At 40.8% G+C, this 17,553-nt stretch overlaps 1 protein-coding gene across 1 annotated transcript; it reads right to left on the bottom strand.

Moving 5' to 3' along the window:
* Nucleotides 1–1,619: 1,619 nt before the first annotated feature.
* On the bottom strand, nt 1,620–16,957 carry fbxl20 (F-box and leucine-rich repeat protein 20). Its single transcript, XM_072368122.1, has 16 exons — nt 16,837–16,957; nt 16,390–16,555; nt 12,152–12,213; nt 11,336–11,390; nt 11,156–11,230; nt 10,957–11,051; nt 10,787–10,855; nt 10,611–10,706; nt 10,209–10,335; nt 9,665–9,739; nt 7,907–8,037; nt 7,636–7,696; nt 7,452–7,496; nt 7,312–7,368; nt 7,000–7,212; nt 1,620–4,784 (listed from the first exon to the last, which is right to left on the bottom strand). The coding sequence occupies exons 2-16, from the start codon at nt 16,429–16,431 to the stop codon at nt 4,677–4,679; spliced, it is 1,311 nt and encodes a 436-aa protein (XP_072224223.1). The 5' UTR covers nt 16,432–16,555; nt 16,837–16,957; the 3' UTR covers nt 1,620–4,676.
* Nucleotides 16,958–17,553: the final 596 nt, after the last annotated feature.

The raw sequence follows: 17,553 nt of genomic DNA, 5'->3' as shown, positions 1-17,553 counted from the left end.
CATTTTTGTTAATCAAAAGCCAGGTTTAGAGGATCGTTTTTAGCCTATAATTGTGAATATTGAGGACTGACATCATCTTTAGATCAACTTTGGAAGCATTTCTATATTCAAGGAGATGGTTGGACGTTGTTTCTCGTTGCTTTTCATTGGAAGTACATCAGACTGAGTTCCTTTATGCAAGTGTGAACAAGATGATTTATGCAACACTGCAGTGTAAAATGTTAACATTTACAAATTGTTGTAAATTATAATTGGATTCCAATAAATTGGATGACGATTAACTTGGACTAAACTCTTGAAGTGCCTTGAGATGATTTGGTGCTATATAAATAACACTGAACTGAATTTTAATAGTACATTTCTCTTGACTGTATCAAGAATATGGGCTCATATTAATTTGATTCCAATCATGTTTCAGAAAAAGTTGGGGCTGCACTGGGCAACAAGAGACTGGAAAAGTAAGAATGTTCAAAAGAAGAAGAAGAAGAAGAAGAAAAATAAAACTAGTGGAACAACTAACAAATAATTAGGTTACTTGGTAATAGGTCATTAACTCAAGTGGTTCTAAAAAGAGCCAAACTACTTCTGAATTCACATGATCTTCAGGCTCTCAGGCAGCACTGCATTAAAAGCAGACAAAAGCCTGCAAGTGAAAAACACTGCAACGATTCAGGAAATCTCTGAACACCAATGTCAGCTCATCACAGCATCCACTAATGGAAATTTGTGCAAATTTGTTTTAAGTGCACAATTCAAAAGTTAGCATACATTATGTTAAGAGGATGCATCCATTTGTGCACGTGGAAAAAAAAAAAAAGTCAATTTGCATATCTGCAGGGGCACCAGTAATTTAGAATATTTACAGGTTTAGGAGCAACAGATCCTTTTCTCACACAGGAAGGTCTTACATATTTCAATAAGACAATGCTTAACCACAGCCTGCACATGTTTACGACATCACATCTGCCTAATGAGAAAGCCCAGGTGCTAAACTGGTCTGCCTCAGGCCCAGACCTGTTACTCACTGAAAACATCTGGATTATGAAATGAAAAATATGACAAAACAAAACTTGAGCAACTTAAATCCTGCATCAAGCAAGCACAGGAAAATCAGTCCATTTCAAAACCACAACAGCTGACCTCAGTTCACAACAGTGTTGTTTTAAAGAAGAGCCAATGCAAAATGGTGGTAAGTAAACCACTGTCCCAACTTTTCTGAGACATCCCTTAAAAAACGGATGCATGCCATATGTAACATCTACATTTTTGTTGAACATGTGCTGAAAAAAAAAAATTACTGGACATATTTTCATGTGCGAACAAATTCATATTTCTTTTGAAAGCCACATTTTCCTTCCCAGGAAGTGGCAGCTCAGCCTATTTTGCTCTTAATGAAAGCAGATCATTTAGTTTCATTAAATAACAGTCAATCCAAAATCTTTCAATAAGCTGAACAGACAATGGAGGAACAACTCCTTTTGACTCTCTGCTGCCATCTGCTGCACTAATAACCATAAAAAACACATTCCATTTAGCTGCATGTTCAACACCAGTGGAAAAACAAAACAAAACAAACAAAAAAACAGACAAGTCTTAATAATATAGGTATATATTTATTCATACGTACATATTCATTTATATTGGTTAATTGTAAAAAAAAAAAAAAAAAAAAAAAAAAGAAAAAAAAAGGAAAAAGATTTACAGTAATTATATGAACTACAGTCATTGTCAAAACTTTTTGAAATTTCTCAGGAGTTAATCTACCACCAGCACAGACTCACTGTAGATTCACCTCCTGCCCCCTTTCCTAAAATTATACCTTACTCCAGTGTTAGGGACCAAACGTGCCATAAAACAAGATGGTCCAGAGCACAACAGCCCGACTTCCATGTAAACTGCTGGGAGGTCTGACACAAAGATACACGGGTGTTTGATACTGTGAAGAAAAATAAGTCCTGTGTTTTGCTGTGTGGAGCCTGTAGTGCATTTTGTACCGCGACAAGACCGATATCAAGCATATGAAGCCTTCGGGAGCAGATTGAAAGTGCAGCGCTGGCTGCACTGGTTAATCATAACAAGGGCAATCAGGCATTACACCCAGGCTCATGGTCTCAATCCTGTGACTTTTCCTTTTGCCTTGGGTTAACCATCAGCGCACAGTGGCAGAAAACATTACATTTCTGCTCCATGTTGACTCTTGGTTCTCCCCTAATCCCTCAAAAAGCCCCATTCAAACAAAACCGATCAGGGTGGATTACAATGGATTCATCTCAGCTCGTCGTTGCTGTCAAGTTTCACAACGAATAGAATCATCATTCAGTGTTTTGCCCGATACGTGCCCGTTGATGCACATGATGCACCAGAATGACAACATTTGTGGATGATCAATACCCTACTGTAGGTTTTCCTCTTCATGTCTCTTTTGTTGCATTAGGGCAGAGAGCATTAAGAGAGTGTTATTTGGAAATGCAAGGCATATAAATCAAGGAGAGGAAAGCCCGCTTCTGGGAGCAAAATCTTTCAGGTAAAGCAGCATACATTGCCTAAAGAGCCTTCTCCTCGATGGAAACATTCAATAAGTAGACCCTACATCAATACATGTCATGAACCCCCTTAGCTCACATTAAAAATAAAATAAATCCAACTCACATTTAACATTTACTACAATTGCACTGGTGCCATCACTTCCTGTGGATGAAGGCTACACTCTGGACATTTAGTAACAATAAAGTCTTAAACAAACTCCATCAGATCAAAACTAAAGACTGAAAAGAAGGCTCAAAACTCAACTTGGAGACATTGAACTCATGACTTCAAACACAAAACAGGCAGAACCCAAACCACAGCAAAACAGAAAAGCAGAGAAAGTCGGAGATTCAGAATAAATCATGGCAAGAAGAAAGAGGGGAAAAAAGGAGTAAGAGACATTTATAAAATCAAAGAGACAGAACAAAGCAGGTGCAAGTGCAGGACAAGATAAACCGTAAGAAAAGGCTTCAATAATTCAAAGGTATGGGAACCGAAGTCCTTTATAGCCCTCTGTGACAAAAATCATTCCATCGAGTCTGTCAGTAGGCGAGAATTGTGCGCTCAAGATTCATTCAACTTTCTCTTCAAGAGACTCCACAATCTGATCCGGTGTCAGCCTCCAGTAACGTCACTGGTCCCGGACAGAGAGGTGGTCACGGGTGGCAGGGTGTAAGGCGCCGTCACTCCGTCCCCTGCAAGGCCTCATAGGAGTTGAGGAGTCACAGATGCCACTCCTGACGTCAAGCACGTGCTCCCACCAGTGCGCACGGTTCACCAGTTCCTCATGTTCAGAACCGTCAACGACGCAAAAACGAGAGCAACTTAATGGAGATCAAAGTGAAAGTAGACGTCTTCGATTGTTTTCAGTTGGCTTTTTCGTTCCATTGTCCTTGTCTGACAGCATAAATTCATGTAGTGACTTCTTTTTTTTTTTGTTATTTTTCTTTTTAATTCTATCAAAAAAGTGTCCTTTCTGTTGCTGAGCCAGCATGAGTTCACCTGACCGCGAGTCATTTCTGCTCTCACATATTCTCACGCACATCGGCACGGAAACAAGCATGCTCAAGCTTGACCACAGTTCTCTCAGAGGGACCACCGACGGCAGTCTCTGCTCATCTCATATCATCACGTAGTCGTTTCGCTGGTTTGACTCTCCAACTCCCACAGTCTTCACATATTTACAATTAGATTTTAAAAAACTAGAGGAGTTGCATGCAACATTTGGCATCTTCGAGTCCCCACATCTGAGTCTTAATTGGTGTCCATTTTTAGAAAAATATTAAACTTTGTCTTTTTTTCCTCTCTTCATGACTTGAAGCTTCCGATTGTAACAGAGAGACAGAGAGAGGCGAGAGCAGAGCGGCTGCCAATGCCAGAGTGTGGTGTTAGTAAAATACCAGTCTTAAATTCTGAGATGGCCATCTTTGTAAAGTGTCTCATCAATGTTTTACTGTAAGTGCAAATAGCTGCAAGTATTCATAGAATTACAATAAAGAAAAAAAATGAAGAAAAGGCTTTCAGCTGTTATCTGCTCTGTGTGTGTTGGGGGTGTTGGCAGTTAACTGGCTACATTGCTGCCCCTTTTTTTTTAAATTTTCTTCTTTTTTCTTAAATAAAACAGTCTGCGGAATCAAGCAAACACTGGATTTACTTATGTGCAGTTCTGGTCTAGAGGTAGCTGTTAAGTGACCTTCAACATCAAGGGAATCAGGAGGTTAAGTGGGATCTTTAAAAAGTCTTAAATGGTATTTGATGTGAAGAGCTCAGCTCAAACAATTCATTCATACTTCATTTGAAGGAAAGATAAATCCCTTCATAACTGATTTTTACATAACCCTCCTTGTAATACTGATGTGTCCACTGAAGACAGCCAGCCCAGGGACGAGCTGACGTTCTTCTAAGAGTTAGCGGTGTGTCTGCATATCAGCCTGTTGTGTATCTGTGTGGTGGGGAGATTCAGGAATGCTTTCTGGGAAAGTTACCCTGTAGCGTTGTTTGGCTCTCTCCCTCTCTCTGCAGCTCCAAAAAGGGGGTGGGACACACACCAGCATGTAGTCTATAGATTTGGGGAAGGAAACAGCAGTTCAGGGGTGAAGCGAGGGGCCTCAAGGTAAATGGGGAACAGGACAGGGGTCGTTGTCTTTACATCATAGCAGGACACAGCAGCGGCAAAACCTCTGACGGCTGCCCCCGACGGAGGGGGGTGGAGTGACAGGAGCGAAGTATGCATGCACTTTGATGTTAGGCAGATGAGTCTGAGGAGAAAAAGACACAACATGTGGAAATGTGTTAATGGCTCATACAAACATATGGGAAGCTGCTCAAAGTAGCTCAATACCTCTGAAAAACTTCCGAGCATCAAACTCCTGTTTTCCAACCCAGTCATGCTCTGATTGATATTAAAAATGAAAAGACAGACACGAGAACCCATAATGACAAACCCAGCTTGATGTGGACTGAGAGTCCACTCGCTGCTGTTTTAACAGCTTAGTTTTGATTCATCCTTTCAAGTGGGTGGTGCAGTGACTCAGATATCAGAATTCATTTTGGACAAAACGTATGAATCCATGTCACCCGACTACCGCCCATGCATTCCGCTTAGTGCTGTCACTGGTGGAGAGAAGCTGCGGCACACCAGTCAAAGCTCTTCTGAAACATTTTACAAAGACTAAAGGCAGCTCCAAACCGTGCGATTTTCAGTCATCATGCTCAGCATCTGATGAACTATGAGATCATGTTTGATGTGTGCAGACTGTACGATGATGACGATACCTGCTGCATCGTAGCAGACTGCAACGGTGAACCGCAACACGGATTCTAAGCGCCTTGATAATGTAAAGGAAGTTTTATATGCTGTAGAACTGAAAGAAATGCACCGTTTACTGAGATGTGTATCATTATGTTCACTATTGTACAGCCCATAAATCATACTTTTCCCTCCAGGCTGGGTCTTTAACACATGATCTGAGTAGAAGGAAACGTCAAATAGAACAGACTTCTGCAACTCACCAGAGTTGCTTCTTGAATTCATTGACATTGTTTGAATTTGTTTTGGTTTTCAAACATCGGCACCAGGATCGCTTCGGCCACTGAATCATTCCATGCTACGTTGGTTGTTAGGAGACCTAGGTAGTAGTGGCAGTCACTCAAATTTTAGCCATAATTCTTTTCATCTGGGACGATCGAGACCCGTACAGTGTGCACAGAGATGTAGAGTTAGAGAGAACCTGAGTACTACTTTAGGCAAGTCAGTAAATATCACATTTAGGTTAGATTGCTCAGTGGCTTAAGACTTGAAATAGCACTTAAACAACCAAAATGAAAAAGAAAACTACTCACTAAAAGGATATTTAGTTTAGTAGTCAGTTAACATGGTTGCATGCACTGTTGAGTCAAGATACAGTTACAGCTCAACTTGGCCACTTAAAGACTGACTGGAAATGCTTTAAGAGATTGCAAGTCGGCAATACAGTTTCAGGTTACATTCTACATGCATGGGTGGAGTTGTGCAGAATTGTGTAGAATACGAAAGACCAAAGTTCTTTGCAAAAAGAACTCATCTGTCATAAATCTGACGATTGTCAAACCTTCCAGAATGGTGTCACATCTATATTTCATAATTCTTTCTCAACCTTTGAGTGCGCTGCTGCTTTCAAGTGCTAGATCTGTTTACTTTTTTGAAAAGTGAAAAACATGGAAGAACACTTCCTTTGTGCTTGTGTCTGTTGAATCAACAAACGACAGTTTCAAGTTTAGGTTTTGATTAGCAAACTTTTCGAGAAATGGATTTGTCACATGAGCATTGAGGATTGTTTTCATAAAAAAAATTTTTTTAATCCTGGATTAATATGTCGTACCCCCTTTAAACGCCATGAATGCCAAAAACACTTCGGCAAAGGATATAGCGGTTAATCCTTGCTTATAGCTTCTCCGGTAAGCCTCCTCTTTCCTACGGGTGCATTTTAGGAATTGAGATATCCCTCATAATCTCTGCTAAGATTGATTTCCAAGTCACAAGCAGGAGGAAAGAGGAGAGGAGATGAGGAAAGTAGTACAAAGTAGACAAATTAGGTAAGCCTTGAGTGGATTTTATGCATTATACATTAAAAGGACATTACAAACATCTGATATGTGGTTCTCTTACATAGCAACTGAAGTGTTAACTATGTTGGTGCTGGGTTTTAACAAATCTAAAGAGTTTGACTCTACTAAATGGCCGTTTAGAGGAAGACTCTTTCACTGTAAAAGGTCTACTTTAAATAAATGGTACTGTACAAGCCAAAAAAAAAATTTAAAACTGAAACAAACACCAGCTATTTGGCAGTGTTGAGGGTTGTGAGCATCACAGTAAAAAACAAACACGCACATGCAGTTATGATAGTGAAAACATTTCACACCAACAGGCATATGTTGAGTTTACAAAATGAGTGAATCAGCACTTACTCACGACTGTTAGCCAACACAACTCACCCTTAGTCTCTTGATGCCTGCGCGGGTGATCTGCTGGCAGTCGTAGAGCTCAATGCGATCCAGACTATGGCAGTTCTTTAGGTGCTCCAGCGAGGCGTCTGTGATAAGGGGGCAGTTGTCCAGCTCGATCACTTCCAGACAGTCATGAGCGCAAGGGCCACTGCCAAGATGTCTGATGCCATCGTCAGTGATCAGCTCACAGTGAGATAGACTCTTCAGGGAAACAGTGGTACCAGCACAGAAGCTCCATTACACAATTGTTAGTAAAAAAAAAAAAAAAAAAATAGGTTTAAAGGAGGAAACAGCACTCACCAGGACTTGCAAGCGAGGGCAGTGGATAGAAAGCTGAATGAGTGTTCCATCTGTGATCTGAGCAAAATGAAAACGAAACTTACAGTACATAGTATATCACCATTATAACAGCAGATTGCATATACGAGACACTTCTTTACCTGCACACATTCTTCTAAATCCATCTTCTCGAGTTCGTGACAATTCTGCAGAGAAATGACAGAGAGCCACTGTTGGTTTGTTGAGGTTATGCTTTTGGGAACAAATCATTTCAAAAGGGCAAAAAGTGAGTCTTCAACTTTGCTGTGCATAAGTATGCAATCAAGAGGTTTAGAACACATTTACCCTCGCTAATGTAGTGAAGCCCACATCTGTAAGCTGAGAGCAGCGAGCCACTTCCAATATTCTGAAAGCAGAGACAGCAATTACACAAAAGGTGCGACACTGAGTCTCTTTGTTTTAAGAGAGACTAAGACAGCAGACCTCCAGTCAATCAGAAACCAAGCCGCAGTCCATCATTTTCCAACCAAATGGCCTGATCATATTTTGCAGGGTCTAGGAAACTATCCATAACTAAACTGACAATGAGGCTGGTTGTGTGGGTGTGCAAATTCACCTGAGGCGGGGGCAGTTTTGTCCCAAGGCATGCAAGATGGCGTCTGTGATGTTGGCACAACCCGACACACACAGAGACTGCAGGCGGTGACAACCCCGACAAATTGTGATGAGGCCCTCATCTGTGATCTGCTGCTCATAGAAAGAGAAAAGTATGTGTTTGTGTGTGATGATGGGTGGGGTGGGTTGTGGTGGGGTGGTGCACTCGAATCTGCATCCACTGTTAAAAGTGAAAACATGCCATGCGAAACCTTTCCCCAGTGCTGTGCTGTCTGCTAGGTATGTATCAAAGGCAACGCTTACAACTTTATAGAAATTTGTATACTATCTCAGCTTATAAAAGCAGTTTCCTTTCCCCTGCATTTTTCTGTTATAAGTTAAGTTCAAGAAAACACTTAAGCATTTAAAACAGAGGAAAAACAGGTTTCAAAGAACTAACACTGAAAAACTGAGTGTCGCAGTGAGGAGGCAACACTTCCAAAGGAATGAGATAAAGAATAATGAATAATTCTGCTGTTGGCTGTGCTGGTAAATTTAGTCCAGGTACCACAAGAAAAAGAAATATCTAAATAAGGCTAACTGCATTCGGGTATGTTTCCATTTTATCATAAAACTTCAGATTCAGGGTACTTGATTTAAACTCTTAAAGGCAGTTTAATCTGACTCTTTGCATGGATTTCTCAAAGAAATGAGGTCTGATCTTTATCCAAGTCACAAACATAGACAAACACAAGCTCATGGAACTAACAACATGTCAACAATGTGTTTAATAAAGAAATGAAAAGAAAAGGTTGGTCTTCATTCACAATTCAAAAATGACTTCTTCAGACTCTTCTGACTCAGCTGTTCTGATCAGAAAGATGTGTTTGAAAGTGTATGTTGTAAGAACGCTCCAAGTCAGAGTCCTGACCTAAACCCAACTGACATGTTGTAGCATAATCTGAGGAGAAATGTAGAGATATTCGGGAGATATTGATGAATGGAAAGAGTTCTGTTAAATGCTCCAGAATTTCTCAGTCAGTTAGCAAGTTTCCTAAGCAGCTCTGAGCTACTGCTAAGAAAATAGTAAATACAAATTACTAAATACAAGCGTTTGCACACATTTTCCAGCCTGGATTTGATGATTCCTCCGTTTAATCTCTGTTCTTTCTTCAAAGTCCTTTTTTGCAAGTCCCGCCACTCCACAGCAATCAACACACAACTCTGGGAAGTTGTTTCAGGCAGCTAGCATCGGTCTCTAACTAAATGAAAGGGGAGATTAACATAACTGTGATAACAATGTTCTCTGGGACATACAAACCACATTTATGGAATTGCCTGTCAAATCTGATAAAAGCAACTTGAAAATGTTTGGGGTCATTGTTGATATTTCTATCCGTATTGTATTTCACTACATATGTGCCGAGTTCAATGACAGCAGCATTGTTTACAGCCCCATCCACAGAACTGCAGTGTGACCAAAGTGAACACTATACACAAAAGTTATAGGCTTTCTTGGTCATTCTGTGCATATCATCCTTGTCTTCCACATCTTCAAAGTTCATCTGAACTCTGCAAGCACAAATGCAGTTCAGCTGTCAGGAACCTCAACTGCACAGCATCACGATTGACTAGACTGGGCGTCCCGATTCAGCAGAGATCCGACTTCATTTGGGGCGGGAGTGGCAGGGTTTATCTACGTTTCTAATTCAGACGAACGTCACACAAAATTTCAGTGGTCATTCTAAAAAAATGTTTCTATCTTGAAAAGCATACTTACAGAGCATGTTTGCAAGTTAAGTGTAACCAGCTCTGGACAGTGACCCCCAATATGCTTCAGGGCCTCGTCTTCTAGCTGTGGGAAGATAGTTACAGTGGAGATATCAGATTGAAATCAAACTAATTTTGTGTCACAAGACAACATAAACTACTCTGCTTTAAAGAGCTGTTAAACATATCCAAACGAGTCTCGGTATGGCACAATATAGTTTAACAGAATCACAAATTAAAACAAAGTTCAGGCAACACCACTGACATTGGAGTTTGCATGACGTTTCTTTTTCCACATTTAAATGAATGATAACGACGTCACACTTGCTGTAAATAGTGTCTGGCAGGTCTTTCTTTAAAAAAACATCCTGTTTCACATCAGACATTCTGCATTTTGTTTGGAGTTGCTATCACAGCATTCTTTTTTAAACAAATATAAAATAAACTAGTATGATTCAGAGAAAACACTGCCACCTCGACCTCCAGTCTTTTAATGATACATTTACACAGGATTTGTTTTGATATGCAGCGAATTCTGCATAAACAAACAGTACCTGTGTGCAGCCCTTAAGGAAAAGACCTTTGAGTCCAGGGCAGGAGCGCACCAGGGCCTGGATGCCATCCTTTGTGACCTGATCACACCAGGAGATGTTCAGCTGTTCCAGCAAGGGACATCCCTCACTGAAAGAAGGAAGAAAGGTAAGAAGCAGAAACTTGGGAAAGATGGCAGAAATGACAAAGAGAAAAATATAAAATTCACACAACTAAAGTAAGAAACAACAAAGCTTGACACAGTTCTGTCAAATCTATAAATCAAACCCACAAATCAAATGTTATTTGTAGCTGGTGTAGGGACAATGATGAAAAAGAAGGATGGATATTTCAGGTTGGAGAAAAAAAAAGAAAACTATACTCTATGTGTTGTAAGTATCCATCACACTGCTGATGTGACACACCTGAGAGCTTTAAGTGACAAGTTGGTGATGGAAGTACAGGAGGCGAGGTCCAGGTGCTTCAGCTTTGGACAGAACTTACTGAGGCTATTACACGTGCTGCAAAGAGGAAGAGGGAACATTTACAAGGACAAAGTCCACTGCATATATTTGCATCACTGCATTAAGTACACACAAACCTGTCAGTGATCTTGGTGCAGCCGTTCAGACTAAGCAGCTCAATGTTCCTGCAGTTCTGTGAGAAAGTCCTACAGAAAAAAACAAACATCAACTGCCTGCCTGTCTGTCTCATCCAAGTGTCCGAACTAAAGGGAGACTCTCTGTCAGGCGAAGTTGTCACCAAACTCACCTTAAGGCGCTGTCGCCCACACCCAGGCACCCCCTCAAGCTCAGCTTCCGAAGGAACCCCCCACATCGCTTTGAAATGTTCTCAACCACCCGGCCCTGCGACAAAAACAATCAACTTAGTCTGCTGTGTTTGCTTGTTTTAGATAAATTGAGAGTGAAGCAACATAAGAGCAAATGGAAGGCATTTAGGATTTGCTCACTTCAATGTCCCTCTGAAAATCAAAGAGGTCGATTCGCTGCCAGTTGCTGCCATCCAGTGCCAGAACGTTCCAGGACTGAAGACAGAGAGGGAAGGAACAGACATTTAGAGTCAAGTTTATTCTCAAAACATTAAAACACACATGCATAAACACGCACAGACACAGTGAAGACTGACTCACCCGTGAGACCTGGGCACAGCGACAGAGTGTCACCACATCCAGAAAGGAGAAGATTCTGGGAGACAGACAGGGGTGGTTAAGACAATCTGATCACCGCTGCCAGAAGCTTCCTCTTAACACTAAGCTGCCCTCAACTCAACCCTGCATCTGTTTTCACTCACAGTAAATAGGTTTGTGTAAATCAGCTCATATCATCTTTGACTGTCAGCAGGCTAGAGGTTAGCCCCAGTTGCAGGAAAGATGCTTTCTTAATGTAAGAAGAAGACTGAGGAAGCAAAGATGTAAACTGACTATGGGCTCCTACGATGCAGCAAAGAGGATTTGGGTTAAAACAGGATTGCAGCAAGTTGCAGCAGCCTCACAAATCACAGCATTGCACCTGGCCAAGCAGCCGCAGCACAGGCAGCTTGTCTGGCAAGACTGAGGCTTGAGTTATGGCCTCCATTTTCTGTTTGCTGAGCGGTTCTCAAGTTTTGCCCCCCCCCCTCTCTCCTGAAATCAATCTAAATGTTTTATTGCCATGAGCAACTGTTTTTAATTACACTTTTGGTACATTTAGGGTGGGGAATAAAGTGAAATTCTGTCCTGTTGGTTGGGCAAGTGAATATATGGTAAATAATCTTAAGATGCCCAGTGTGTGTGTGTGTGTGTGTGTGTTTAAAGGTTACATGGAGGAGGGTGGTGCAAACCCTGGTGCTGACCAGCAGTGCTGGTCCACAGTGAGACTGGAGTACACAACACACCTTTAATGCGTTCAAAAAAATAAAGAATTAAAAGCCCTCCTGAGAAGCTGAAGAGTGCTGACACGTAACTCACCGTAGCAAAAGCTCTTTGGGCAGCTTCTTATTGATGACAGCCTCATCGCTATTCGTGAACATCTGAAATGAAGCAGAAAAGAACATCAGCCCAAGCCACCCATCTTAATGTGCTCTGGGCCCCTTCCATCCACTCGCCTCACTCAAAGATGGCCACAAAACACATAATTAAGGCTAAATGACTGTAGTCCCATTAGCTGAGATGGATTCAATGTCAATTCTTGGGAAACAGAGGATGACAGAAGATAAAACTGCACAGAGAACCGAATTTTTTGTTTTTTAAGAAAAAAAAAAAAATCAGCATTTGAGGACTTTGTCCTGTCGACCACTGAACTGCAATGACCTTTGCTTTCATGTTATCTTTCATGAATGCATATTCTTAACTTCTTGTGTTGTTTACACTTGTGAGGTTGCAGTGACATCCACATCAGCAAGTATCACAAGTTTGAACTGGAGTCAACTGCAATATAGCTTAAGAAGTGATCCAGCTTCTGCAAACAGCTAATTTTCCCCACATATAATTGGATGCTGTGCCTGCACAAATCAGAGTCCATAATGTACAAAAAAGGGCTTCAGTACACAAAAGGATAATAAATTAGCATTCATTAAAATGCAGACACACACACAAACACTCACTGAAGATGAAGGGTACTCATGATTTGTGGGAACTCATACTTTGCTATATTGTGAAATGCCTGACAATGATGTTTAGGAGCATCCACGGATAAAGTAACATCTGGCTCAATCCATTTCCCCACAGGAGAGGAGTAAAGAAGAATAAAAAAAACTGCACACAGTATCTAAAAAAGGCAAACAGCTGTGACATGATCAACAAGTTATTTGTAAATACAAACATCACCCATCCCCAACACAACAATAAATCATTCAATTATTTATTGCCTGAAACAAAAGAAATCATTTAGCAGAGTGCTATTTTAATTATGGGTGTCCATCCCAAACCACACAATAGCTTAAGATTTTGAGGGACTTACAAAGCCATTCATCAGCACAAAAGACAAACTGACATGTCTGCCATTTGAAATTAATGCTTAGACCTTTGAAAAGGAAGTCAGCTCTGGGTCAAAGCCTTTCCACGTCTCTCTGATTAACACACAAAATCTATAGACGCACACAGCTGTTTACGTAGGGGCTGCTGCCAGCGCAAACGTGCAGGATTTTGCAGGAGAAAAGAGGGTTGGATTTGGGGCAAACCGGCTGTGAGAGCTCGCCTTCCGGACTGCTTCTTTCTGGCCAAATAATCCAGAGGCAGATGTGCATGGTCAACGGGCATATACACCGTCCTCTTCTGTAATCTAACATAAAACAAACCCGATGCTCCATGAGCATCATGTTTTCTCCAGTGGTCAGCTATAACCAGTGATGCAAGGCTGGGAGAAGGTTTTAAAAATAAATGAGTTCCGGCTAAAGACAACAGTAGAGCAAACCAAAATGTGATTACATTTCAGAGGAGGCACCAGACCCAAGAGCAGACCCCATATTTCACAGTTTATCATTTGAAAGGGATAAATTGTCAAAACACTGGAAGCTGACAGAAAACAGAGCTGACCGGATAGATGCTGAGATCGAGTTACGATCTTCATTTCAGTCAAAAGACAGCTCATCTCAGTGAGACTATTTACTCTGGGGGGCGTATGGACAAAAGTTACACAAAACATGTACAGAAATATGATTTACTATGGGGGAGTCTACAGTTGAATCTACTTTAAATACTAATAGCACATGTGTATATTATAGGTTGCCAGTTAGCACAATATGCAATCATAAATCTGTTAATATTTAAATGTTTTTTCATAAATTACAAAATATTTGTATTAATTATTCTCAGTTTACTATTTTCATTGTTGTGATTAGGGGCTTTTGTTGAGGGCTAGTACACAACAAATGAGTAAATATACATTAATTCATTTAACTTAACTTCCTCTGCCGCCTTTCAAAGTAAAACTCCCACTAAACTTCTGATGACCAACCTTAACTGTTGCATTTGTGGTCAGTTTTTTTGTAATTACCTTTGGTGCAAAGAAATTCAAAATTATTTTTCAGCTTTAAATTGAAACTTTGAAAATAATAAAATGGATGTCACAGAATAGTTTACCAGACAGGGTTGATGCAGCACAGAGCCAATCATAGAAAGACATAGGCAAAAATATATCACAACCATGAAGTTGATCATATTTTTCAGTAATGTAAACAAAGAGGTAGCTAACTTGAGTATGTTGAACGTGTCGTGAAGCAATAGGACTTTAAGCCCTCTGGTTTCCATTTGAAGTCAGAGTGGTATTGACCAATCACGTCTAGATGGGCTTTAGATATGTTAGCAGTCTGTGTGGAGAGCAAACAAGGCAGAGAGCATTTACCAAAATACAGTCATCGGACCATAAACTATCTCCTAGCAACGGCCTAGCTTTTTATTAGCATAAAATGTATGCCTGTCTATTAATGACCAGTGCATAGAACAGGAAGTCTCAGCCTGGATAGCAATAAAATGTACATCAACTGCCTACACAACAAACATTGATACATTAGCTTCAGCTCCAACATACCATCTTTAAAAAAAGATTGTACTTATTGACTCTTTTATATGACTAGAGGAATGATTATTGTTCTTATGAGCTGCTGGATATTTTAATTTCCCCTTGGAGAGGAATAAAGGCAACAAAGCAAGCATAAATTAAGGTAATTTTCCCATAAACCTACATACAACCTACTTCTTTCTGAAGCCTGGCTCTCTCTCTTTACACTACATGTACATCAAAAATGATTTTTGACAGTTTCTCTTTTCTTCCTTTTAAAAGGGAGTTTTCCTCTCCACTATTGCCTCGTGAATGCTCAAGATGAGGAAGCTTCAAGATTACAACTGGCTGGCAATTAACTGGATCCTAATGGGCTTGAATTGACTTTATTTTTCAAGTGCCTTGAGATGACATTTGTTGTGATTTGGCACCTTATAAACGAAACTGAAATTAATTCAATCGTTTGTCAAAATGCAGGTGTAAGGACCTTCTTTGGCTTAATCATATGTCTGTCCTTTGTGTTAAGTTGTATTCAAAACCCAAGTATGCTTTCAGATACAGCAGGTTTATTCAGGACTCTTAAACTGTAACACTTGGTGAAAAGGGCAGACTCCCAAAGTATCAGTTCTGTTTATTTTGAGGTGCATCTAGTTCAAAAGAAATTAAGTTAGAAAGAAAACTGTAGTAAATTAATCACACGTCGATCATATACGTTTATTTTGAAGGCCCAGCCACACCATTTCCGCTTTCCTCCTGTCAGAAATCCAGTTAGTTTAGCAGCTCCACCGCAGCTGTCGGGCCAGAAGGTAACGGCCTGAGTCTTCTGAGTCGTCAGCTGTTGCATCGTTAAAAATAAATAAAACCACACACAAATCCCATGCTAGCTGGGGATTAAACAACATCAAGCGCTCAGGCTACGTGGGCCAATGTCACCGGCCGGATACATGACATTTGTACACGAGATTTCACCCGTTTATGAAGCTACGCGTGCGTGGCTACGAGACAAAAGTTTTCGGTTATACTTCCGATCAACAACATCGCAGCTTTTGTCTGTGTTCGGGTGGTTAACCGACTATCAGCACAAGTTATGTTGTGGCTTACGTTGTGGCAGTTTGGGACAATCTGTTGCTATTTGTGTGCTATACCGGGTGCAGGTAGCAGTCACAACCAGAGGCCCCCACCGCCGCAGCGGCCACATATATTCAAATACCAGGTTCAGCATTAAAAAAAAGCCGTACAGAAATTACAGTCTCATTACCGAGGACTAATCAAACAACCAGAGCTCTATAGTGAAGTCGACAGATTCCCTTTTTTCTGACACCAGCTGTGGTAACGTTTGCTTCGGCGTGCTCTGTGTGGCCTCATTGTCTTTGTTTTGACGGAGCAAAAGAAAGAAAGACATCATTTCAGCACCATTAAAACCCCTCAAATTGGCTGAGAACTGAACGTTGAGGTTGACGGAAAACCTCGACCTGTGTCTTCAACGAAATGACACGCCAGGCCTCGGCTGTATGTTGTCTGAACAAAACAACAGTGTTTGACCTAATCCCAAACACTGACTGCGGAAGCTGCATCAACAGCCTCGCCGTGAGCGCAGTTTTACAATAATTACAGAGACATTCATGGTGCAGGACTATATGCTAACGTTATTAACAGCTATGCTGCATGAGTGCCAATGACTGTCAGTTACTATACATGGTTAACTCACCTCAAACCTGCTCCGTGAAACACCATTTACCTCCTTCCCCATGTCGGACGCTGGTTACCGACTCAATGGATTCGGTGTAGGCGCAGTGAAATGCAGATACGGGCCCTCTCTACGATTATCATGTCCTCTCGGTAGCTCTTAGGGTGCGATGTCGTTCTTTTACGGCCTGTAACAAAAACGACAAGACCTCTTGTTTCTGGTGAAATATGGGTTAATAGCAGCAGCCAGCCAATAAGCCACCACCTCTCTTCTTATCTGCTCGGCTCGTCTTCACCTCCTCCTCCCCCTGTAGAGCTCTATACCCATCCACACAATAGCCCGACAGGAATGGGATCTGGAAGCTTAAAACTGAGCCGCTCCAACGCCTACATCACTTAGAAATGATAAATATAATGATGTTGCTCTGAGTCGTGCATTTACCGGACATTAAACGACTGCTTTACTTACTTGCTAGCTGGAGCTGTGGCCAGAGCTCGCAATGTGAGCCAAGTCCAAGCCGAGGAAAAGATATCAGTGTGGGGTGTCAACCTTTTAACACGCACACGTAGCACAAATACCTGGCCTGACACGGTTCAGGGGCACATATAGGCTAATATATATGTCATAAATATAAGAGTTTTTAATTGAGTTTGGTCTTACCCAAAGGAGAGAGCAATCTCAACTGAGAACAGACATAGTTTATACTTTCTCTTAACTTAGCTAAGATAATAAACAGATTAGATGCATGTATTCCATCGTTTTTACAGTTTAATTGGCTGCTAATAAAGTGAAAGAAAAGTTAACAATGACCACAGAAGCTATGTGTTTGGTCTTTGAGATACACAAACAACTTAAATACCTTATTTTACCTAATTTGCATGCATTTAAACTTTGTTATTGCAGGGGATACGCCACTTCCGTATTTTTTCTTGATCACGCCCCCATTAAACATTGGAACCAATCAGCATCCAGAACGGCTGCTCGTCCAAATACGTAATCATACTGAGGAACACATGCTTGACAACAGCTCAATGTCGTCTGGAGGAACACAATAAAATGTAGCTGCTCTCTGATTTCTAAGGCACAGTTAATATTGTCAGATAAAAAGGTATATATGGTAAATATGGTTAATATTACAATGCAGAATTGAACAGGAGAAAAAAAATCACATTTTTATAATGAGAA

This window comes from Leuresthes tenuis, unplaced genomic scaffold (genome assembly GCF_036924035.1).
Source record: "Leuresthes tenuis unplaced genomic scaffold, fLeuTen1.0.hap1 SCAF_17, whole genome shotgun sequence".
NCBI classification, from domain to species: domain Eukaryota; kingdom Metazoa; phylum Chordata; class Actinopteri; order Atheriniformes; family Atherinopsidae; genus Leuresthes; species Leuresthes tenuis.
The sequence above is the reverse complement of the archived record's forward strand: the minus strand, read 5'-3'. Positions and strand labels throughout refer to the sequence as shown.